The sequence below is a fragment of the Scatophagus argus genome, chromosome 3 (genome assembly GCF_020382885.2).
Source record: "Scatophagus argus isolate fScaArg1 chromosome 3, fScaArg1.pri, whole genome shotgun sequence".
Lineage (NCBI taxonomy): Eukaryota > Metazoa > Chordata > Actinopteri > Scatophagidae > Scatophagus > Scatophagus argus.
The window spans coordinates 17,343,140-17,368,667 of NC_058495.1; the positions used below are offsets into that span (position 1 = coordinate 17,343,140).

Sequence of the window (25,528 nt, forward strand, 5' to 3'; positions counted from 1 at the left end):
GTCCATTAGCTAGCTGCTAACTGTATGTGTCTGCCATTTGGTGCTAAATATGTCAATTATAGCCATTTTAAGCATTAGTGAGATCCTGACAGAGCGGTTTTGTCACCTTTGGACACATCCTGGCTTACTGTTTCCTCCTGTCCAGTCTTTAAGCTAAGCTTAACACCAAATGCTGCCAGTAGCTTCATTAATACTGTTGCAGACACAAGAATGGCACTGGTGTCAAAAGTACACACATTTATTACTCAAGTGGAAGTATAGATACAAGACTTTTATACTTTGAAAAATACTTTAAAGTATAAAAGCACAAAGTAAAAAACAAAACAAACAAACAAAAGAAAAACATATAAGAGCAAAATTAGGTGGAAGTCACAGCACTATAGCAACTGCGTATTGAGCACCTTCAACAAATGTTACATTGGACGATATGATAATCAGCTGTATGCCTAAATATTGTAGCCATGTTTTTAAACACACTTTCTTTCAATGTAAAAAGCATTCCCAAGCTTAGCTGCTTAAGTAGCATGAATATATGAGGACTAGGGATATAAAAAAAATTAAACTGGAACACTGGAGTGGAGTAGCCTTCCCATTATATTTTATTATTCAATATGCTCAATATATATCAATAGCTACCAAATTTAGTCACTAGGTTTGTTAGACAGTTTCATGCTTATTTAGACTGTAAGTGTTTTTCATTGTTGTGTTGCAGTGGGAAATTATGTTAACACTTAACAGTTCGAACTGTTTGATTAAACCAAAAACAAAAACATAACCTCCTTGGCTAAGGTAACAAAATATAAGCGAAGACTCCAAGCAAGGATTTCCTCTATTATTATATCATAAAGCAAACAGTAAGACCATGCAATGACTTCAAACAGTTCTTCCAGGTATGGTGTATGCTGTGGTGACTACTACGCCTACTAACGCCAGTTTTTATTTTCGTGTGGGTCTGATGTCCCCAAGTCGGGTCCAGGGGGTCGTTGTTGGTAGGGTGTGCTCCACCAAATGCAAGGCGTCTGTATAATAAATTCACCAGTAGATTCATTTGGAAAAAATCAGGGTGTTGGATTGTCATATCTAACAACAAAAAGCCTCTCAGGTCCCTTACTCGGACTGATGCTCACAGGCACAGATGGGGCACATTACCATTATGCTGCATGTATTGATCTTATAATGAAAGCAGCAGAGTAACATTGGCCTGCTGGCATACAGTGTGTCCTCTGCCGTTATGATGAATGGAAGCTGTTATGAACTGCGGAATCCACTGAATGTGCAGAATCTGGGTCTCTGCATGTGTACTACTGTGTGTACTACTGTGTGTGTGTGTATGGGGGATTTAGGAAGAGAGACAATGGGAAGATGAACCTGACAAAAAGAGGGCATATGAGGGGACAAGAGGATCATCATCCTCTCCAGCCATTTACATTTCAAATGTTATTACATAACTCGTGCATTTTGGAGCTTGAATCGATTGGACTTATATAATATCCCAGTGCTGTGAACATGTCCCTTCATAAACCTGACCTGAGACCGTCTGCTGGAGAGATAATCAAGTCATAGTACTGAGGAGATTGGACTCAGTAAAGGAAAGTTATGACTTTTATCAGAATTACTTCCTTTCCACATAGAGAAAAACATTTGTTTTCTTTTTATTAATTTTAAAATAAAAAGCTGAGATCTTCTGCCAGAAAAAAAGGCTAATAATACTACAAGATTTTTTATAAGCTATACAGTCAGTATGTAATACACTTTGATATATCAACATTAAACTAAATCACAAATGTGTTTCCTTGTATATACATGAATTTGGATTTTGCAGCTGTACATCTGTGGCAAACTACATGTGGGTTTTACAGAGACACAACCTCACCAAACCGATGAAGTGCACTGGTGTGTTGCAGAGTCAGTGGAATGAGGTTCAACAAAGCTGATACTGGCCAGGTCACTGAGTCACTTGGAGTGTTTTCTCCTTCTTAAAGGACTGCTAATGCTTTCTTTACATTTTAGGTGGACACCATTTCATCATTTAAATGCTGAAACCTCACCACTCATCAAGTGATGCCAGTGTGTCAGTTTGAAGCTCATACAAAACACACAGGACGAGTCAAGAACACCACCTAGTGGACAAATAGTAGCAGTAAGGCAGTTGGCACTCTAAAATACTTTCTTCTCTGTTTATTTTCAGGTTCTTGGACCTATAACAACAACAAAAGTATTTTTGAAGCAGCTTTCTTTTTGATGACTTTATGAATGCAGACCTCGTGTTAGTATCTGTGTTGAAAATATTGTCATAAAAACCACAAGATATAAAAATAACAGAAAGATGCTTAAATCCCTTCATTTCATATATCTTACTTTGGAAGCTGAGTTGACCGGCTGCTTAGATTGTACACCTCAAATCAAGCTGTTAAACCTCTGAGTGTGCTGCACTGAGTTGTTGGTGTTGGTCATGTTAACGATGCTCATGCATGTTTTACCTTAAGTTTTCAGGTGCACATGTGAGAGATTCTGTTTCTTAGTGCTAACATAAAGTGTGATGACACGTCAGTCGGCCTTTGCTGTCCAGCAAATGAACAAAACAGTAAAAAACAGCTCAAGTTTTATCGCTGTGTGCTGCTGGCAGGAGTTAGCAGGAGGTTAGTGAGTTAATAATTTTAACTTTAACTTTAATTTTAACATTTCAAGCTGAAGCAAAACTTGTGGTTATAGAACTGTCATTAAATTTAAGCCTGACATAGATGAAGTGACTCATAAATATCAATGTGGTTTTGTTTTGGGTTTTCTTTTTTTATATATATGATCGCGCTGCAATTATATAGTCAAATTAAATAGCTCAGAACAGATATTATCACTGTGAAACTATAATGATGAGAGTATTTGTTGAATGTTGTATTATATTGTTATATTATGCATTTGCATTGAATATGGACTACACTGTACAGGTGTTAAGTGGACACTGAATCTCCAGAGGCTCCCATGACTATCAGCAGCACTGCAGTATTGCGTTGCAGTATTAAAGAACCCCACCCCATTTGGATTTTTGCAGCCAACATCTATGTCATTCTACAAGCATTTCTGACCGCTGCAGAGAGCCCGGAGCACTTCCACTTCTAACATGGAGCTGAGAACAGAGTCAGGCACCAACTACAGCATAATGGATTTCTTTATGAGTGTGGCTGCATGAGCTTTTTATTTCTGTGTGAGGACGGCAGCAGCAGAATTTCAAAGGTGTTATTGCAAAACCATTTAAATATATATGCATATATATATATATATATGTTGACGAAGGAGTTGTAGAAAAGTTACTTTAAGTTGAGTCTCCCATTAAATCATCGTTTTATGCAGCTGGAAGAGTGCGAGAGTTACATGAGCCTCTAATGTCAGTGACATTGCAATGGTGACAACATTTATCATGAGTCTGAGTGCATAAAGACATGGGTTTTATGATATGTATTCAAATGGACACTCACACACACACACCCACACACACACACACACACTGTAAATGAATACAGAGTACAGTGACGCGCCCCCTTGCCACTAACTAAATGCCTTAGCCTGCGAGAGTGTTTTTTCAGTGACACCTCACTGGTGATGACACACTGGAGAGCAGGAGCCACAACCTCTAACACACACACACATACACACACACACACACACACACATGCAATCCAATCAGGAAGGGACGGGAGCAGGTGGCAAGCCAGGGGTATGCTCTGGTTGTGACTGGTTATTTATAGCCTGCGTGAGTAGGGGGTGTCACCTCCAAACAGCCATGAAAATGCTGGAAATAGGTGCGGGAATGAATGAGAGTGTGTGTGTGTGTGTGTGTGTGTGTGTGTGTGTATGAGAGAGAGAGAGAGACTGGTAAAGAAAACTACAAACAATATAAAGAACTCCTGGACTCTTTGCTCGTATGACATATTTCATTCCGCTCCACTGCAGAGTCCACCCATTCAGTTGGGACTATGTTATCATAATCTGGCAATTGTCACACACATGCACACGCATACACACACACAAAGAAATTCAGACAGACGCGCATAACACACAATCAGGGCTTTAGGGGATTTGAAGCCACATGTGATCTGAGTAATGTTTTTGTTCCAGCAATTCACTGTGCAACACCTCGCAGCTCTGTGCCAAACTATACACACATCGCACAAATATCACAACATTTTTTTGTGAGTGAAAAGAAAAGAGATTCCTGGAAAGCACACACATATATACAGAGTGGCATTATTTGAAATAAACTTTCTTTCTCTTTGACCTACAGCATGTCAGTGTATGATTTATGCTGACGCGTGAGAATGCACACATTCGGGTGTGTGGCCTTGGTGCTTAAACCAACAGACGCTTTTTATTTTAGTCTCTAATAAAAGCCCTCCAGAGGCTTCACGTGTGGAGTAGTGTGGCTTGCTCCTAAATCCATACGTGTTCCTAAATAGAGCCGGCAGACAGGCAGACGACGGGTCGGAACCGGACGGTAACTCACACCACTTCCTCTTGAACCCTCACCCCCGAGGGATGGGATTAACAAGTGGATCGTCCACCGCGGTCCGTGTCTGACTTCCTCACATCATGTATTGCCACGGATTCCCTTGTACGCAGTAGGAGCTGCAAATTTATCAATATCAAATACTTTTAAGTCTATGCACATCAATACATGCAATTCATGCTTGCAATGCAGGTCTAAATGGGACCTGCAAAACACGTTGGTCCTCCAGCATGCAGGCATGTCTGGCATGTTTGCCTCTGTTCTACTTAATGCTGACAAAATTACAGAGGAAGAATATTTCTTAAGAGAGTGAGGCAGAGAGAGCATACACTCGGTTTGAGTCCAAGGGTTCATCTAATTTGGAAATGTAGCGGTAAGTCTGAATTCCTTTGGTTGACGTCTGCAAGTAGTGTGTGGTGAACCAACACTGAGCAGTGCTTGAAACAACTGATCTTTTGCTCTGTTCATCCCTCTCTTTAGCTACTTAAGAACTCAACATCCTGGATGATCATGAGCGAGGCGTTTCTGCCCTGTCCAACCTGAAGTTTGACAGCTCGCTAATGACAAGTTGTTGACTTACCTCAGCAAGTTGAAGGATTTCCGAATGTAGCTCAGGGTTTGCCTTTATGGGGATCCCTCCTGTGTCCGCATCGGGTCCGTGTTTCTCCATCCTGCCAGTGCTCGTACTGTGAATGCACCCCATACTTGGAGCCGACACTTGTTTTGCCTCGTGTGTTTAATATCCGCTCCTTCCGGACAAGCGCTTTACTCCAGATGGTGCCTTCTTGTTTTCCTCCTCTCAGTGCTTCATGTTTTGAAGGGCCTCCTTATACTTCTGCGACAGCTCACGTCTTCCTCTCCAACATGCTCCCTCTTCCCCAGTGACTCCTCACACCTCTGCCCTTCTCTCTGACAGCTTGTCCTGCCTTGAAATCCACCCCAGATGACTTTTATCCCCCCTCTTTTCCCCTCTCCTCTTACAACCCCTCTTTCTCCCCTCCTAGAAGTGTCACCAAGCACAGAGCCTCCACTCTCTCTCCTTCCACTCTTCCCTGTCCCTTGCTCCCTGGCAATCCTCACCCTGAAAGCATGCAAGCACACACTCACCACCTCTCTCTCTTGCCTCCCCCCTTTCCACTTGCCAATACCTCCTTTACTTCGCCTTTACAGGCCCTCAAATGTCTCGCACGCTGCTCTCTCGCACTCACAGACCCTCCAGTCTTCCCCTCTCTCTCGCTCCATCAGGCTCCTCTTGCTCTCTCTCCATGGGGGAGAAGGGGGCAGCTGTTTTGGCTTGTTGATGTCAGGCCCTTCCCCTTTCCTTTGGCTTCACTTCAGCCCCTCTTTGCTCTCTTCTTCCTCACGGGGGAGTGATTAGATAGAGCTTCTTTCACACACGTCATCCCTCTAGACTCTGTAACTTTGCACATGAGAACATACTGTAAGCTTGATCCCGTTTCTCCCTCCTCCCTCACAGCTTATTGTGAAGAAGTGAGGACTGTTAACTATCTGCTTGCTTGGGCTTTAGGTTAACAACTAGGCCGATTATTCTCCTTTGGATGTGAACTTCACCGCCCTGCTAGATAGGACACATGACACCCAACATTAATGTCCTGTGTTGATCCCCTCAGTCGCTCTCTCCGCTCAAATGAAAACAATAATAGGCTCTGTGCTTAAATCTTCGATCGTTAAATTCCTTCAGACTGCAGCTCTCTCTCTAATACACACACACACACACACACACATAACTGTACTTCCTCAAACTGGGTTGTCCAGACAAAATACTGCTTTAAGCTGGAGGTTTTAGGGTTGTGAGGGGAAAATCTCCAACAATAAGCTCTTTCTAAAACCATGCTTTTGACCCCCACTTAGACCATACAAAGCGATCTTTGGTTTAAAGTGAGACAAATCCGTGGCTGCGAGGCTAAATTAAGCAACAAACGATCACTGCGAATTAGTAATCGCATTAGTAAAAATTTTCAGCAACTTCAGAGATGCCTCTGTATCAGCAGACACACATAGCTGACCCTAACAGATTACATAGGAAACTAGAACTACTGCCTGGTGGTTGTATGCTTCTGTGTACCACACAAGCTGCAGTTTACATCCGTGTCTGTCCAGACTCATATGATTTATGTAGTGACTGATGGACAGCTTTGTCACAAGTGCAACGTGCAATATCATCAAAACCAATAAGCCTGTGATAGACTACAGTTCTACAAATGCTGTAAAAAAGCTATAAAGTCTAAAACCTGAAGGTTTGGCTCACATCTTAAACTCAGCAGCACACAAGATCCAAACAACCTGCAAAGTTTCAAGGTAGACATCCAAGATTAGCATCACCAATCCAGGACATGACCAAATGTGGTTACGTGATTATTTCACTCTGCTGCGTGAAATGTTGTCATAATTAGCTCATTAATTATTGGATTATGCCCAAAATTGTGTTTTGTGAAGTCATGGTGACCTTTGGTCACCAAATTCTAATCAGTTCGTTCTTGAATCCCAGTGGATGTTTGAACTAAATTTGAGGAAATCCCCTCAAGCTGTTTCTGAGATATCAAATTCACAAGAATGGGACTTATGGACAACTTGAAAACATAACGTCTCCACCCACAGCAAGACATGGAGGCAGAGGAAATTTCATTTGATACATCACCTAGAGACCTGAGTGAATCAAGTGATGTTGTGGCTTGGAGTGGAGGAAGGAAGGACCCTCCTGTGTGGACCAGCTGCTGATTCACATGGCAGCAAAGGGGGGTAGGAGTCCTGCGCACACACACACACATTCAAACTCTAAGACGCAGCCCTCTTTTCACTGACACACGCAGTGGTAGAAGAACTAGTCGCATCTTTACTTACGTTAAAGTAGCAATACTCCAATACGAGTAAAAGTCCTGCATTGATAATCTGGTTTAGTGCTATGAAAAGTAATCAGCAGCACAAAGGCTCCTCTCAGTGTTGTCCTACATTATTTGATTTGATGAGACACTGTTGTGTAGTTTAATTTATAAAAATGTATCTGTAAAGCAGCCAAAGCTGTTTAATAAATGGAGTAAGAAGTACAAAACTGTCATGAAGTATAAGATGGCATAAAAGGGGAATTTTCAACTATAATAACTTCAAAACTCGTGTGATTTGTTATTCCACTAGCAGACACACACTTTGCAAGACCTTTACAGAACTACACTGAATGTGCACACAATAGCTGTAATTGTTAAGGAATTGATGTGATATGTAAACATAAGATCTCATGTTTACTCCACTACGCTTCCTGACTGCATCTGCCCGTCTCATACTTCCAAAATGAACAAACACAACCAACTCATTTGTAAGGAGATAAGGAAGATTCAACAAACGCCTTCAAAATAAGTTGACACATTTAACATTTCTAAATCTGTAGTGGCAGGTAATTCTGTTCACTGCCGCTCACTGTTTCCACCGTCTCTAGTGTGCTGATGTCCACTGAAGAGTGGGGTCTGGAGGATTTCTGTCTCACAGCAGAGTGAGTGTGTGTGGGATGTGAAGCTCAGGAGGATCCCACCCAGCTGCCGCCGGGAGTCCAGCCCTCAGCGGGGGGTTTGACGCTGAAAAAATACTGCGGACGTCGTCTGCCTCACAGACCACACCGGAACAGCAAGCGGAGGAAAAATGCTTTGTTGTTGTCGAAGCACACACAGAAGTGATGTGTTTGATGACACAAGTCGCCATCCTGCAACTGAGTGAACCGATTCACTTTTTGGAATTCCATGTGGTCACGACAGCGTGTAGTGCCGCCTCGTAATGTTAAAACAAGCATCAAATACCAGCTGCTTGACTGTGGGGCTCATCTGTAAACTGTTGGAGACTGAAACGAATCTCATCTGAGTGTGTCACTGAAACTCTTGAATAGCTCTTTTTAAAACCCTCCAGTAATACATACACGTACAATGACCACATACTATTACCATGTACATAATTACCCCAATTTATTGAAAACTGGAAGACAGGTTCATGTACTCTTATGGAAACCCTCACACCCTACCTCCCCAAATATTTGTATTCCTCACTTCAGGAAGAGCAAATGATTCAGACAGCTGAGGACAATCTTTAGGACGACTGGAGACGACCATTATGAGCCTTTAATTGAACTGATTATTTCATCAGGAGGTGTAGAAAGAGACCTCTGTACAATGATCGGGGTGATGGTAACAGCAATTCGCAGAGAGAATCGTGCAGCGACTGTTTTTCTTTCCGTCTCGACATACAAGTCACTCCTGCGGTTATGCAATGTAACGCGTGTACAGTCCTCTCACGTAATACTGTGTCAGGCAGTTTGAAAAGAATGCAATCACTGATTTGTTGAAAGGTGCGCACATGATGGACAACTGTTTTTAAATTAGCAACCAGTCTCAGCATTCACGACTGTTAGCGCCGGAAGACAGGATTTTCTTGACCAATTTTTTTGAATGAATTTGATTTAAGAGACAGCTTTTGAATAATTCTATAAATACCAAATGATTCACTAATGAATAGAAAGGAGTTATAATTAACAGCTATGCATTTAATGTAGGAATTATGCAAATCAATCAAAATTTATATATATAAAAAAAAACAGCTTCTGCTTACTAAACTACATAATTTGCCATATAATCCAAACTCGCCAGACCTGTGATCCACAAATATACAAATTCATTTTTTTCCCCACTTTTTTCCATTTATTTATCACAATTAATTCAATGTTATCCATAACTTTGCCATGTCAGCTACTCCTTTTTCTCCATTTAAAACAAGTCCAGTATGCGACTATTCTTTCAAACCTGAATAGTCTTGAAGGTGGGGCAGGGGAGGGAGGATGGGTGGGTGGTTCTGAAAGTAAAGGACAAGTTTGTAGGAGGAAAGAAGGGAGTGAGCGATGTCCTCCCAGGAGCCTTTTCCATGTACGGAGTTTTTTTTTTCTTTTCGTAAGCTATGTGAGATTATTTTTGTTTTCCTGTGTTCGTCATCTTCTCCCCGTCTTGCACTTTCAGGCCTCGTCTTGTTATTTTCTCTCTAGTCTACATCCTCTGCGTCATCTCCTTGGTCTCCATCCATTAGCAAAGCGGCGTACTTACTGGCTGAGCTGAACTTCTGAAAAAACCAAAACATAACAGACCCTGGATCAGCACAGCGGCTTTACAGGCTTAAAAACAAATATCTATACATGAAAAACAAGGTCAATTTTTTTCAAGGAGCATGAAAACAACATTAGGGGCAGTTAATTTACAACTGATGGTGGGATGTTTTGTTTTTTTTTTTTTAAAGGGATGTTTTTAAGAACTACAATGCACGGATGGGGTCTCTGGTAAAACCCTTTAAGGAACAGCAAATTTGGTGTCAACAAAGTCTGACCAAAGTCCTGAAGGACTTACAGGGGTCGGGGTTTCTTCAAATTTCTTTGGCTCTGGAGGTGGTCTGGAGTCTCGGTCTCTTCTGTTATCCTTTCTACAGTTAGAATTAACAAAGAGGTTAAAATTCATCAGCAGAGCTCAGTGCTGGAAAGTTAACCCTTTTCATCTAAGAATCCCTAAACACGCAGCAAAAAAGACAAACCTAAAGGGAGCACATTATGCTCGTTTTCACTGTCTGAAAATTACCATCCACAAACTGCTTGGCACCCAGTTCACACAGTCCTCATTTCAAGAGAAAAGAACTGAATAAAATGCAGAAATGATTCAGTTGTGGTTCATGTTATGCTGTTGATGTTTGTGAACTGGATCTGTTCATTTCCTGTGCTACATCACGGGGACTGAACCCATTTGGTGTAGAAAAGGCAAAGCATTAAATATGCACACCAGAAATCCTGGTATCCACAACACGATGCCCAGTAAATGTCCTCCCTGTTTGGCAGTTTGGAGTTTGCTAGCTTTGGATGGCTGACCTGTCTGCCTCCTTTCTTCGGTCTCTGTTGGGCCCCTCTCCTCGGCCCCGCCCCGCTCCAGGCCCTGCAGGCCCCCCTCGTGCCCGTGGAGGCCCCCGGTCCCGACGCACACAGTCAGCCTTGTTCTCATCTTAAAGGAGAAGCCAGACACCCGAGTGAAGGGAGGTTGGTGGACTTTACACAGTAGACTACACTCACAACACACTGCAGCATGAAAAGCCACTGGGTTGGATTTTAAAACATGTTAGTCACTGAAGGGGGGGAGGGAGGGGGGGGCAAATGAGAGGCGCACAACTGCTTGAATGCACTTGTACAGTGGAATCCATTTCCTTTAAAATTTTAATTGGCTTGAAAGTAGGGCCAAAAGCACTACAAACAATGTAGGTATTCCAGTTGGCTTTTTTTTTGCATTTGGCCAGACTGCTCGAGTCTGAACCTTCTTTATTACTGTGACTATTTGTATAACAATAGCGAGACATTTCTCTGTGCTCCCCTTGCAATGAATGCACTCTCCACAGGAAGATGAGCTCACGACCTGCTCCTATCAGACACGCTCTCGCTTCGCTGAAAATATCCATTCTGCTGCAGTCTAAAGTAGGGTGAAAAGTAAGGATAAGAGCCGCTCTTTAACCTCCTCATGTGATCCAGTGTTGACAACATGGGAATCCTACAATTTGCATAACACTCCCCATGTACAATAAGGAAATGAATTCCTGTTTGTATCATGAAGTTTGACTTTGTTGACTTTGTTTTTGCTTGACCTGTTTTCATGCAGATCTCTGCTGCCTTTTCTTTGCCAGACAAACAAATTTCGTGCCAGCATTTCGGCAAGAAGGACAGCAAAAAGAAAAAGTGTGCACATGGCCTCAGAGAGCAACTTTCTGCAGGTACAGCCAAACTTAACTGAAGCTGCCAATCAAGTCTACAATGAACAAGGAAAAGCCACGAGCACAAAGTGTAGATTGTGGACCACAATTCAAAATGCAGTTGAGCAGAGACAGGCTGATGAAAGCTGAATGTCTTCCTGCTTCAAGTTTTCTTTCTTCATGCCAAGTCCTTTCATATTTGGTTTGTTCAGTGTCATTCATACTCCAAACACTGAGATTGGGTCTGTGCACTCATCAGTAGGCCTTACCTTTTCCAGATCCTCTTTCATCTGCACAACTTAGGGAGCTAAAGAGAAAGTAAGAAGAGTCAGGAGGTACAGTCAAGTAGTCAAGTACACAAAACACATGAAACTTTTCTACAAGCTATTTCTAGGTGTGATTCAATTATTCAGAGTATTTCTGAGCAGTGTGTGGCTGTGTTCTCACCTGAGCTTGGGAGGAGCTGAACCACTTGGGGAGACAGGAGAGACTGGAGGTCGCCCTTCACCATCACAGGAGCCTGTGCTGGCTGCACTTCTCTTGGCCCAGGCGTTCTCCTTGGGAGGAGGTGCAGGCATCACCTTCAGCGGCTCCTTGGAGGAGCTGGTAGAGGGGGGATGCGGGGACGCCCCAGGGGAGGAGGGGTCACCTTCTCTCCCACTGAAAACCTCATTCTCCCCAGAGCGCTCGCTATCTCGACACCGGGACCCTAGTGGATGAAAAGCAGAACACATTGTTTCTTACTGTTTTACATCACTGTGGAACTACTCTTTCTTACGCCCAGTGCAGGAGGAGGAAACATTTTCACGAGGAGAAAAAATGAGTGACAAACAACACTTGTGTTACAATTGAAGGCTTTATGTTAAAAGTATCTAACCTCTTCCAGAAGTGCTCCCTTGCTGCGAAGACTCACTTCCTGTGCGAGATCGCTGGGGATGAGATTCCTCATTGCGCCAGCTTGGGTCCCTGAACAGAGTAGACAAATAGGCTTACACAGGCATGCAAACTCCAGTGGGATGAAAAAGAAACTCTTCAAATCAAAATTAACAGGACTGTTATGAAAAATCTGAAAGTGACCGTCCATATCAACCCCTGACCTGTCTCGCATCTTTCTGTCAGGTCCCCGGCCTTTGTCCTCCTCCAGCTGCCTCTGCAGCCTCTCTTCCTGCTTCTTCAGCCTCTCCTCCACCTCCCTCTCCTTGGATGCCGTGTCAACCGGCTTGGCCGCACCAAAAATGGATGAGGCCCTGCTGCCAGAGCTCGGAGTTGGAGTTGAGGAATTACCACCACTACCTTCCTCCTCCTTGGGCACACTGCGGGGCTTAAGGTTCAACTTGGGCCTCTGAGGAGGACCTGGTGCAACAACAGGAAAGGATAATATTAACATGGAGTGATGTGGCTAATTTGTTTTTCACTTTTTGATAGAAAAAAAACCCCACAAATTTACCAGCAAATGTAACTCCATCATACACATTCAAACAACCTTATTTGAGATGGCCAGTTAACTAATAATGCTATGCTAACCAAATGCAGTATTTATATATCCAGTTCTCACCTCTTTCCTCACGCCTGTCATCCCGTCTCTCGTACCGCTCTTCTCGATCGCCATAACGGTCTCGATCCCCATAACGATCGTTGCTACTCCGACTGTCATCATAATCACGGCGGAAGCCACTGCCAAAGGCTCGACGACCTCCTCCACCACCGCGAGAGTCATAACCTAAAGAGGATGGGAGGAGTGAAAACTCTTAACACATGCAAATAGATGTGTATGACTAAGTATCAACAGAGCTGAAAGCGTCAACAGCCATCTCTACCTCTATCGTATTCTCTGCGGTCCCTGTCGTCATAACGATCACGGTAGCGGTCTCTTCCTCCGTCATAGCGGTCATTGTCCCGCCGTGGTCCGTCTCTGTAACGGTCTGACTCATAACGGTCCCGTGACCCTGCAGCAATTCCAATAGAAAAACAATGTTGCTTCATATAAGGAATTCTCACTGTTGGTCTGGGTGTACATCAAATAAAGTTTAGAAGGAAGAGCTGCATTACTTATTACAGTCAATTCAACAGTTTGGGGGAAAGGCATTATCATTATCACTTTCCTTAAACTAAACTGGGGAAACTTTATATTTTGCAAAGGGGTCAAGTTCTGAATTTAAGGTCTTTTAAGTAATTTGTTTGCCTTATCAAATCGTCCCTTCGATCAAGAACTGCTAACAAAATTATCCGAGCATAAAGTGTGAAATAAGTACGGATGTTGAAGTGCAAACAAAGACTCACTCTCCCCAAAGGCATCATCCCTCCTTTGAGGCCCATCGTCGAAGTCTGCACTGGGCCGAGCCCTCCAGTCAGTGTCTGTCTTGTCAGGACCCATGTCTGACATCCGTCCTCCCCTGTCTCGGCCTCCCATAGATCCACTGTCTCTCTCTGAGAGATGAGATGTAATTTTGATAATAGAATATGAAGATTGAGGGGTATACTCCCATTGGCTAAATGACTACAAAAAAGTTAGCATTGTACCTTTGTCATTAGATTGATCTGCAATATCCACACGAATCCTTCGATTTCCCAGGTTCTGCAGGCATGAACAGATAAAGGGGGTGAACAGTTTTAGAGTTTTCTGTAAACATTTTTATGAGAAAGAAGATAGTTGAGTTCCTGTTGCATCCTCTCACCTCCTCATTGAGACTGAGGGCCCTCAAGAGGGATTCCACATCATCAAATTCAGCATAGCCAAAGCCCTTCAGCCTCTCTGGGTTACTGGGCTCTCGAGGCAGACGCACTGCACTGATCTGGAGATGAAGACAGTGACAGGATAACAGATGAAACAGAATGCAGTACTGCTACAGCTGACCCAAACAAGAGACGAGAAACAAACATATGCAACTGAAAAATATGGAAGAAATCCATTGACTGTGCATGTCAGGACTGTGGCATGTAACTGAGGTGAGGATGAAGTCAGAGGAAGACATGTTTTGCAATATTTCACTCAAAGGTATGCGTGTGCTTCAGATGTACGAAGTTGCTAATTGAGTGCTGCTAGTACCAGGAGTTTTATCTCAGTTTTAAGACCGTCAAAGTGTTTCTGTACTGAAAGAGCACTCTGCCCTGTCTGGCTTTTAGAAGCTGTGTCAACTATAAAACAATCCTAGCTACATGAGGAAACTAACAAAAACTATAATTTGAACTGTTCCTTTGACACTCACTTGACATGACAAACAGGTTCAGCAACATTAGGACTCTACTTAAACATCTGTCTACAGATACGGGGGGGGGAGGGAGAAACAATTTCAAAATGTGTGTTGTTGTCAATTACCAATAACCTCCTAGCCCCCTTTCTAACCCCCTCTGACAACATGTTCAGTGGAGTTAAAGTTCTGTAAAGTTCACAGTTCTTGTATCGAGATAACAGAGATATAAAGACTGTTTGTGTTGTGCAAAACAAGGTGTTCCAGTAGCTGTAACCAACAAGCGCTACATGTTATGGGCCCTACACTACGCGTGTTAGCTGGTTACACCTACTGCCAAGCCGCGGAAGAAGTCTTTGATCGAATCCTCAGTGACATCATAAGGCAGGTTGCCCAGGAAGGCGGTGTAAGGTGGGCTGCGGGGCAGTCGAGACCGGTCGATATTGGGTTCCCGAGCCGAGCGTGGTGCTGTGGGCAGGATAGAGCGGTCGATGGGTGGTGCCCGGTAGCTATCTTCCTCCGTGTGCCACGAAGTTGAGACTGGTGAGATAAGAAGAGGGGAATTTTAAAACAAATATTAACCTAAAATTCCTTTCAGTGACTGAACAGTCTATTATTATCTCTTTGGCACATAGCTATTCATGTCATGTCAAAAGCAAATGTCAAACTTTATGTTTGCTTATTATAATGTGCCTCCTCTTCTATGAGGCAGATATCGACAGTGCTATAATCAGCATTCGGTCTGATATTACACAAAAAAAACCCTTGTTCAAATATTGTAATATAATATGATACAAAAAAAAGAGTAAGTATCAGAAATGAAACTACCCAAAAATGTCATGTGGGTACTTGTATGGCAACATTCTGTATGATGTTCCGACACCTGGCCACACATCATGTCACAACGTGATCACAAGATGTGTTGCTCTAGCAAGGGTGAAGCCACACAGTACAAAATGTGCAACATGACCATGAATCAGAATTGTGAAGGTCAACACCATACATGTGCAATCGCGTTGCGCAGCAGAATATGACGATGACGTACAGACGGGAAAACTGCATACAGAAAACAACAGTTCACAGATGATGACATAAAAATGTGTTATTTAATTGTCTAACCCTGCTGCATGGTTGATATGGAGATTATGGAGTTTGGATGATTTCATTTGACATCAAAGGATTTGATCCTCACTATCCAACCAACATTCAATATTTGAAACACTGTTCTCAACTCTGTGCAAAGTGGACAAAGGGGATTCCTTTAAAAACAGTGCAATGTTAAGTTCATAGTAGACCTAAGAAGCTCGAAGGACTGTGAACCACAAATTAGTTTTACTAGAGCTACACCAGAAAAACAAGTTTTACACTGGAAAAGCTGTGATGCAGGCTAACATTGAGCCGTAGCCAGTTTTGCAAAACAAAGTTGCAAAACAAAAATTCATTACTTTAATGTCATGATTATAGACAGCTGCTAATAGTCAATAACTGTCTCTATTTTTGTTCATTAATCTATCCAATCTTTTACTGCTGTATACCTCAGCAAAATCTGGGAAAGCTAAAAGACCAGTACTGCTCAGCCACAACACATTTACATGCAAAACAAAAAAGAGATTTTCATTTCTCCCCACTCAACTAAGAGACAACCAGAGCAATGGACAGATGATATCGAGTTCACTCGTCTGTGGAAAGATGCAAGACAGATGCAAAGTGTGCAACACTGTGTGTGTGCTCACCATCGCCGTCCAGGTCGTCAGTCTCATCTGCCCAGCTAGTGGATTTGGTCGGGTAGCTGGGGGCCACGTTGCTGCCTCCACTGTCCTCTGCCAGGAAGTCAGTCAGAGTGAGGGTCTTCCCCTTCTTATTCTTCTTCTTACCTAAAAGAGAGAAAAACACAAGAGCACACAGTCAACCATGAAGAAGAAAGAAAAATGCAAATGAAAGAACCATTATATGAATGTAATAATGATGAAAATGATCTTAATTTGATACGTTTAAGCTATTTGTTTGAAAAAACACAGAAAAAACCTCCAGTGAAATGTTAAAACACAGTCATTAAATTTCTTTTAATAACGCACCATTTAAATATTCATGTTTGAGACACCAACACAACAGTCTCGTGTGTGTGTGTGTGTTCATCTCTCCACCCATGTGGGCAGCTGCATCTCTGCATAAACAAACACTACTCATACTGCGAGATGTTGTCCAGCCAAACCAGATAAGGGACTGCAATGTGTCAATGATAACAAAAACACTTTTTTATGTTGAAAGTAAACATGGGGTGTTGTCTATTTGTCCAACTGTCACTGTGCAACAAGTCAGAAAAGGCTTGCATCTATTTGTTCATCTCCAAGAACCGGGTGCAATAACCGTGGACTGTTTAGACCACTGGGCTGCCCATTCACTGCCATTTTCAAGAAATGCACCTTGGAGTCAGTAAGACACGTATCCACTGCAGAATACTGTTCCTACTGTCTGTTTGCATGGCAAACAGTTGGTTCACACAGCTCATCTCAAAGAGCAGAGGGCTGTACTACAAAGGGAGTTTGACATACTCAGATTTAACTCATCAAAAACAGTCAGGGCCGACAAACTCTGGTTACCTAAACTGGTGTTAAACAGTACAATGACAGCGAATAACATGCTGGTTAGTTGATTTGGAGTCACCTCAATTACTGGTTGTGTACATTTGCATAGAAGGGGCTTTTTGTTTGGCCTTACAAGTTTTTTTTTCATAATGGCTCGTACTCTATGAATATGAGAATTTGAAAGAAATGTTAATGGTGAAACTGAAAGCTGGGACGGAGTACACTGTCACATTGAACTCTAGCTTGTTGTGAGGACGCTTATCTGTGATATGACTGAGGTTTACGGTACAATGACATGTTAGGACAATTGTAGGCAAAAATACAGATAAAGAGAGCTTTTTCTTTACCCCGTCCCTGTTTTTACCAATCTTTTTTAACCTTACAATGGCCCTGCAATGAGGATAATGCAATTATACACAGGGGCTATGTCTCAGAAGTAATTATGATCTGTTCCCTAAAAGCACATCGAGTGTGAGGGACTACTTGGCTGAAATATGGTAGTAGATTGGATAACACTTAATGTAAAAATTATCCACCCTTCGTAAAGCAGGCTGTTGGGGAAGTTGTAGCCGCCGTCTCAACGTTACTCATCAAAGTTACCTGGATAAGCCCGTTACCTAGCTTTGTACTACAGTCCTGGCTCGGTTTGTTTTGGTCTGGGGCATTAAAAAGGGCAGCGACAAAGCTGGCTGTGAGCTTTATTGTGAAAATCCCAGCTGTCAGGACATTCTTTACACACATCGTTACAAAACGTACACACATAAAGAGACCAACAGCTCTTTCCCAGTACACACTGCGCAGTCATTGTTTACTATTAACAAGCCGAACTAACTGGCCTTGCCTGTTTGTTCCCTCCAAAACAACGGCAAATCACGTCCTGACTGTTAAGTAACTTTACTTGTGCTCCGCAGTAATGTGACTCCAGCAACATGGGAGCTGCGTAACGCTAACTTTCGGCCGTACTGACTTCTGCTAAAGCTACAATAGCGTAACAGCTGCGATAGCCAACACTTTATTAACTGTTAGTCTGAACACACAGGTTCTTTGCTTTCCATCTACGCAGGACGCCTTTGTCTTTATGTCGATGAGGGCTTAGTCAGCAAAGGATTGCTGACGGGGGAAGTGTCTCTGCTTAGCTGGCTAGGTTTTAGGGCCTAGCGCACGTAGCAGAGCCAGCATCCAAGTGCGCCATCGCCGGAGCAAGACGTGGCCGGCCGGATGGGAAAAGGCTTAAAGTTGTGAAACTGCCAGGGAAGTGTTTTGGACCCATCGGGCCCACCTGCTCCGTTTCGTCAAACACCGACACCAGGGAGCCAGGCTGCACACGTGGGAAGACTCCTCGGGGTGCCCGGACTTCTCGGCCCAACCCCTCCTCCACGAAACGCGCTTGCGCCCGATGCTTATCTGCTCTGAGCGCCGCGGCGAGCCCCGCTGTGGGCATACAATGTGCGAGCTCTGCACAGCAGTTAGAAACCTTTCACAACATGTCACACAATCTCCACGACATGTTAAACCCACAAGCAGACAGCCAAAACATCGCAATAACAATTCCCACAGGAAAATACCACATGTATTTTGTAACGACAGGTTAAAATTTTCAGATTGAGCAAGTCGTTGCTTCGTTCATTCGCCTTCCCCCAGCAGTTACGTCTTTACCGGGCCAAAACAACCGACGAATCCTTTTACACACGCCGGACAACGACGCGAGGCGATAACACGATGTATTAACAATCGCAACACTTCATGTGATTACTTATATCGAGACAAAACCCACTGAAATTCCCCAAACCGACCCAGATCGTTCACCCTCATAAACCTCACCTGACGCCGCCATGTTGGAGAGCGAGTTCGTAGTAGTTCCCGGATGAAGGCGTCAGAGGTTTATTGTCGGGAACGCGCATCGCCGTTCACGGAGCTGTCTACTCCCATGTTTGCGTACTCTCATCTGCTGTGCAAGTGATGGCAGATTATGTTCTTTTCACCAACTTTCTGTTTGAACGAACGCTAGCTGTTACACGTAAGGTTATTTATTTATTTTACATCAGCCATCGAATCCTTGGACCTGAACAAATCTGTATGCAACTTTAAATTTTGGAGCTTGACTGCTAAACGTTAAGGAGATAAAAACGTCTTTCTCTGTGTTCATGGCAAAGACAAATCAAATCAATCTATCAAATGGGATTTTATTATATTAAAACATCAGCTTAATTGTTGCATAGCTTAGTTGACAAGTCAATCGTGTTTTTTAATGTAAAATGTTTATACTAATAACTACAGCAGTGAAATGAACGCAGTAAGAAATATTAATCTTTTCCTCTAGTATAGTATAAAATGGCATTAGGCAACACTAAAGTACAAACACCTGAAATTGGAGCATGTATTTAAAGTAACTGGGTAGAAACAGGATTAAAAGAAATACATTTTTAAAATGATGAGCTTGGAAAGGCGATCTTAGAATGGTGAATTTCGCTTATTAAAAAGGAACAAACCTGGGTTTGCTTTTTATTTGGAATTACATTTCACATTATAAATTAACCTGTGAACAAGAGGAGCTGATTGAGAAAAACACTTGAGCTAAAAGGTCAGTTAATTATGCATATAATATCTGAATATATACAGCAAATCCATGTCAATAACACTTTAAATATTGTATAATATTGTTTGACTCTAATGGATATATGGTCTGCATATAACCTAATATCACCCCCTGTTTCCTTCATGTGTGTGCTAGAGCATCAACACGGTAACACATGAGAACATCTCCTGGTTTGTTTCAGTTATGTTGCCCTCTAGTGGCCAAGCTTTAGTTAAAGCAGCTTTACACGTTCTGTGAAATTATGTAATTTATCAACTAGTCCCTTTTTGGGTTGTGTTTCTTTTGTCAACAGCTCTAATCATCAAAATCACATAATTCCTTCCTTTAAACTTAGTTATTTATTTATTTTTGTTATCAACTATGGCTATGATAAGGCAATAGTGAAATAATGCCACAAACATAACAAGCACACTCTCATATTATGTAACAAAAACAAATGCAAGATCCGTGACTGAGGGTTGATAAGTTTTATTCATCTTTCTTTTGCTGTCAGATCAGGCAGTGGTTGTTTCTGAAACAGCCCTGTTTCACTTTGTTGCAGTCGAATGCCTTTATTAAGAATTACTTTATTCATTTAAACAGCATGTGGTCATGATTCAAAACTGGCTTTAGTTGATTGGCTCAGCATGGAATTTTTTCCATAATGAATAGTTGCTGGTTGTTCTGCTCTCACTGTTGGGGTGGGCCCAGATTCTTTGTTCCAAATTAGATTGCCACCAGCTCATCCAGTGCATCCTGGAGCCTGTAAAAACACAAATGAAACATTCTTAACTTTCCAAATATTCATGTATCATGTGAACTGACTCAAATTACTACCTCACTTCATGATGTGGTTGTACTTGACCATGCAAAAACCATGATAACAAGTGATTTTAGTATTCACCTCCACCACCATCATCACCTTTCCTCGATCTGTTTTTTTTGTCCTCCACCTCTTTATAAGCCTTACTTGAAGTCTCCACCATCCAGCAGACCCTTGTAGGTGCCAATCTCGGCCTCTAGTTTCATCTTCATGTTGAGCAGCGCCTCATACTCTTGGGTCTGTTGCTGGATGTTTGCGCGCAATTTGGTCAGCTCCTCCTCCAGGCGGATAATGATGGCGTTGTACTTCTCCATTTCCATGTTGTTTCGTAGCTCTGTGTTACGTAATGTGTCCTCTAAGGAGGCTTTCTAATGAAGGATTGAAAAGGAGGAATCAAAAGTATGTCAAAGATTTTTTTAGTCTAATTTGGGAGAACATGGGAGCGTTCCAACCTTTTTGAAAGAGATTATTTGGGAAATATTTGCCATTTGCCACATTACAAAAAGCTATGACAACAAGTGAGTGGGGTTAGGGTATTAAGGGAACTGATTATTTTATGATTGTGAATAGAATAAAATTGAATGAAAGCAGAATATAAAGCATGTAAAACGTGTGCTTACTAAGCTCTGCTGGGACGCAAGTTCAATTTCCAGGGTCTGGATCTGTCTGGACAAGTCACCTATCTCCATCTGGGCTCCTTGGAGAGCTTCTGTGTTCTGTGATACCTGCACCTGCACTTCCGCAATCTGACAGGCAGATGTGGAAAGAGGGTCAGCCAACCAACAAAGATACTTCCTGTAAGCATATTCATAAATGAAAACCCTTTTTTCTCATGCATCACCTGATTTTCATGCCATCGTTTGAGGTCTTCTGCATTCTTCACAGCAATTTTCTCATAGTTGGCCCTCATTTCTTCCATGATCTGGGACAGGTCCTGACCTTTGGGAGCATCAACATCTACTTGCACGCCTGACTGGGAGATCTGGTTCCTCAGCTCCATCACCTCCTAAATGACAGATGGAAAGAGAGAGATGAACAAAAACACTGAGGCTGCGTGACTTGTGAGCAAATGCTGCAAGATAGCACAGTGTGATAATTAATCTGGATATACTGTTAACTCACGTTCTCGTGGTTTTTCTTTAGGAAGGCAAGCTCCTCCCTCACAGCTTCAATCTCGCTCTCGATGTTCATTCTGGTCATATTGGTGTCATCTATGACTCTCTTCAGCCCAGCAATGTCGGCCTCCACAGACTGCCGGATTGCCATTTCATTGTCGAACCTGTAAGAGTGCACAGATAGAAACGCTGTTACAGACACAATCTGCTGTTATGCATGTTGTGCTCCATAGTAAGTTACGAAAGGGCATGACTGAAGTTTCCAAGAAGTGTTTCAGATTCAGATTTGCTGCTGATGAAATGCTGTTCTCTTAACATATGAAACAACAAAACTGAGTTAAACCAACATACTTTACTTTGAAGTCATCCGCAGCCAGACGAGCGTTGTCGATTTGCAGCACAAAACGAGCGTTTTCTGCAATCTTATCAAAGATCTGGACAGAGACAAGAATTTGAGAAAATTTCATTTTGACATTTTTCAATCAGTGGGAGTCAAAAGATGTCTTGTTTTCTCATAATTTTGTTGGTTAGAATGAACACGCTTGTTTAACAAGAACCCTATTCATTCAATGCATGAAAGTCCGCTCAAGTGGTTATGTACAATGAGACGGCAGTGTTTCGCATAGCTACAGAGTTAAACATATGATTTAAATCACAATTTTCCTTATGTAACAATAGAAACCACAGAGATCAGATTACACACTTGGGCCACAACACAGATGAATCCATAGTAACATTCAGTGAAAAGAGGAACCACAGACTGAAGGACAGGAAGAGGGGATGTTCCCGTGCCAAATCCGAATCTGGTTTGTTTTAGCATTGTTGGAAAAATGAGTTTCCTGTCTGAATAAGTCATACAGGGAGATTTTTCTCCTTTTCAGTTTTCACTTAGCCACACTGTCTCTGTCTGTTACTCACTTTGTATGTTTCTCTGTGTGTGTTTACTCATGCAGGGGTTGCAAAATTCTTTGTGTGCTGAGTTTATACTTTTTAAAGTGTCTGTGATATCCTGTCACAGAGGAACAGGGAAATACTTGTCGGTTTGCGCTTTGAGAAAAACGCAGTGCCACCATCAATCTGCCATTATGGGACAGTGAAGATATGGAGTCTGCAGAAGAATGTGACATTTGACTCTGCTCACTGGGGCTGATTGTTATACAAGCAGTACACTCACACGCAGCTGTGTGCACACATACACTCATGCTGGCAGTTCAAGACCCTTTGTGTGTGTGTGTGTCTTTGCCACACATCTGTTTCACATTGAGGCCCTTTTACACCAGAGAATGCCTGTAGAACCACCATTTACAAGCGGGATCATTTGGAAATGCTTTTGTCTGGTGGAGGTTCCAGTGCCTTTCAATCCCTCTCTCATGATGCTCCCCGCGTGTTGGTGATTCATCAGAGGAAGTTCTGGCCACTTTGTGCCACGAACGAGTTTTATGGGGGAGGGTTAGGACTAAGCAACCACACCCTTCACTCTCTTGCAAGAAATCTGATAACCTACAAAGGAAATGCTACCAGTTTCAGCAAAAGCATTCTCAGTATGTATTTTCATTAGTTTTCATGAATACACTGATGAAACTTGCTGTCATAAATAGCCTACATTTAAAACCATTTGAAACATTATCTGTGATGATGAGTGTCATCACATGCCCTCACATCACTGATTATCATATTAAAGCCCCAATCAAGTATTTTTAAAGCATTTAAACACTCTGATGCCTCACATGTCTGTCTTATGCAGCTGTATCAACCAACAACCACAGCTTTGCAGTTTTAGGTTGTTTTTCATGCCCAACTTCCACCTGTTCATTTTAATGATCGCTTACCTGTTTGCGAAGGTCATCTATGATGGGCTCATACTTGCTGTAGTCTTTCATGTCAGGCCCTCCTTTCTCCAGAGCCTCCCTGATCTTCATCTCCAGCTCGTCGTTGGCCTGTTCCAGGTTCCTCACCGTCTCCAGGTAGTTGGCCAGGCGGTTGTTCAGGTTCTGCATTTCTCCTCTCTCGTTGCCCATGATCCTAGCACTGGCACCGGCACCGGCACCACCTGTCGCCGCTGATGCACCCGCACCACTAAGACCAGAACCTACACCACCAATCCCACTGCTCAGTTTGAAGACAGAGGAAGAAGAGGTCATTGGTGGACCAGACCTTAGGGAAGATGTGGAGATAGAGGAAATGCGGGTATTCTGTCCACCAGCACCACCATAAATGCTGGCAGAATAGTGCTGAGGTGTGGAGCGAATCTGCACGTTGGATCTTCTGACGTTCATTTTTGAGACGTTTAGACACGGCAGAGAATGAGGTGGAAGATGAGATGCGGAGACTCACTGCTGGGCGGCTCAGAAAGTGACGCTGGCAGGGGGAAGTGGAGAACTTATACTCCTGTTCCCTCTCTCTCTCTCTCTCTCTGAATCACAGCTGGTCTCGCAGACCCTGCCCACTTTTGCATCGCCCCACTCCTCATTTCCTGCTCCCCCTCCTTGCTCTCATTCACCCACATTTTTTTAACAGGGTATTTTCTGTCTCCATGGAAATGTGCGAGGCATTTTTATGTTGTGAGAAAAACGCTCAGGGTTGATGAACCAGAGCAAATGAGTTTATTTAAATGCACCTCAGAGATCACATAAACCACAGTTGACTACAAAGGAAAGAAAGCAGTGACGGAAATGTTGTCCATGATAAAGTACAGGATTCAACAGAGAAAGCTGGAATAGAATTAAAACTAAAAGTTAAAGGGTAGAATATTCCTTTCAAAGTGAGGTTTACTTGGTAAGCATGCCTCCAAATTCTTTTGGTCTGCCCATAAAAGGCATAAATGTCTACCATTTGCTGCATAGTTTCTAAGTTTGTGGTCAACCAGGCCCCAAAATAAACAGATTTCGCCAACCTTTGTATCTACTCTAAACTCTAACGTGAGATTAGGACTGTTTTAGTTGTAGATAAACCAGAGAGGGTGAAATATTTTTACTGGTTTATACTCATAACTTTCCACTTCAAAATTAATTAAGTGGAAATATCCTCAGCGTGATGCTAAATGTTTTTATTTCAGAGTAACCACACTCAGAAAGCCACTTTAAAAACCGATTTACTGATAAACGCAGTTTGAACATTTCAACGCAAGAGAATGAGGTGAACAGTGTTAACAATGATATCCGCCATACTCTAAAAGGACTCTTCGAATATTCCCCAAAGACCCGAGAAGCGATGGGGTGTATAAAGAAAGTAAGCCAATAGCACATTGTTCAGGACACAGTCAAAAGGAAAGAAAAGCTGCCCTTGTTCACCAATCATGCTGCAGGTGATTATCAGTGCTAATCAGTTCTGTGGAGGTTTTTGAACAATTATGTTTGAAGCCTCATCAGGTGTGGTTCCTGTCAGATGAACTACCTTTGATTGCTATTCTTTTCATATTTGTGAACCACAAAAAAACAAAAAACACAGAATCAAGTTACTGATCTCAGAGTAGTCTTTTTTCTGTGCCTCCTGCTCCTACAAGAACAAGGATACAACTGACAAGGGGGGGGGGGAATGGGGCAAAATTGTGGAATTTGACTAAAAACCAAGTTGTTCTGTGTTCTGGCATGACTGTAGAAAGGCTCAAATAGGTTTAACAGAGGTTAAAGCTGTGGTCAGAGGGGATTTTGACACTGGGCCCCAGAGAACTGGATAACAAAATGAAATGAACCACCCCCAGGGCAAACTGGCAAAGGCTCAAACACCCTCCTGAGCTTTATACAGCTCGGTTCTTTTCTTTCCTCATCTTACCTCACCTTCACGGCTGATCGAGTTTCAGTGTTTCTCACACTTTACACCAGCCCCTCACTGTGCATTTATTTAGTAATCTCTTAATGATAATGATACTAAATAAGAAGTGGGAAAAAAAGACAGCACATCTAGAGCAGCAAAAGGCAAAGAAAGAGCAAAGGAGATATGATTAATCCGGCATGTGATGAGGACAGCACATATAAAG

The 25,528-nt window shown here is 42.6% G+C and overlaps 3 protein-coding genes across 8 annotated transcripts in view; all 3 read right to left on the minus strand.

Moving 5' to 3' along the window:
* The window catches only part of LOC124056650 (tensin-2-like), a 28,874-nt gene extending 22,649 nt beyond the window's left edge, over nt 1-6,225 (minus strand). For both annotated transcript variants that reach the window (XM_046384301.1, XM_046384300.1), the window contains exon 1: nt 5,082-6,225. In XM_046384301.1, the coding sequence (XP_046240257.1) occupies nt 5,082-5,204 (123 nt within the window). In that variant the 5' untranslated portion in view covers nt 5,205-6,225. The remainder of the gene's footprint in view (nt 1-5,081) is intronic.
* A 2,364-nt stretch (nt 6,226-8,589) lies between these two features.
* Nucleotides 8,590-19,007, minus strand: eif4ba (eukaryotic translation initiation factor 4Ba). 4 transcript variants are annotated; one of them, XM_046384303.1, is made up of 15 exons: nt 18,861-19,007; nt 16,188-16,328; nt 14,789-14,994; nt 13,942-14,058; nt 13,787-13,841; nt 13,547-13,693; nt 13,084-13,212; nt 12,822-12,986; nt 12,364-12,619; nt 12,144-12,232; nt 11,714-11,975; nt 11,536-11,573; nt 10,401-10,530; nt 9,892-9,964; nt 8,590-9,610 (listed from the first exon to the last, which is right to left on the minus strand). In XM_046384303.1, the coding sequence occupies exons 1-15, from the start codon at nt 18,871-18,873 to the stop codon at nt 9,533-9,535; spliced, it is 1,899 nt and encodes a 632-aa protein (XP_046240259.1). In that variant the 5' UTR covers nt 18,874-19,007; the 3' UTR covers nt 8,590-9,532. The 4 variants fall into 4 exon arrangements, with proteins under 4 accessions (XP_046240259.1, XP_046240260.1, XP_046240261.1 ...); XM_046384304.1 differs by lacking the exon at nt 9,892-9,964; XM_046384305.1 differs by lacking the exon at nt 10,401-10,530 and having other exon boundaries at nt 9,176-9,610.
* Nucleotides 19,008-20,087: 1,080 nt separating this feature from the next.
* LOC124056652 (keratin, type I cytoskeletal 18-like) lies at nt 20,088-23,920 on the minus strand. Of its 2 annotated transcripts, none has more exons than XR_006842991.1 (7): nt 23,382-23,920; nt 21,904-21,986; nt 21,560-21,716; nt 21,279-21,443; nt 21,058-21,183; nt 20,519-20,805; nt 20,088-20,377 (listed from the first exon to the last, which is right to left on the minus strand). XR_006842991.1 is itself a non-coding variant. In XM_046384307.1 (7 exons), exons 1-7 carry the CDS (start codon nt 23,826-23,828, stop codon nt 20,341-20,343), a joined length of 1,236 nt encoding a protein of 411 aa, XP_046240263.1. In that variant the 5' UTR covers nt 23,829-23,920; the 3' UTR covers nt 20,088-20,340. The 2 variants fall into 2 exon arrangements, 1 of the variants encoding a protein (XP_046240263.1); XM_046384307.1 differs by having other exon boundaries at nt 20,585-20,805.
* Between the last annotated feature and the right edge of the window lie 1,608 nt (nt 23,921-25,528).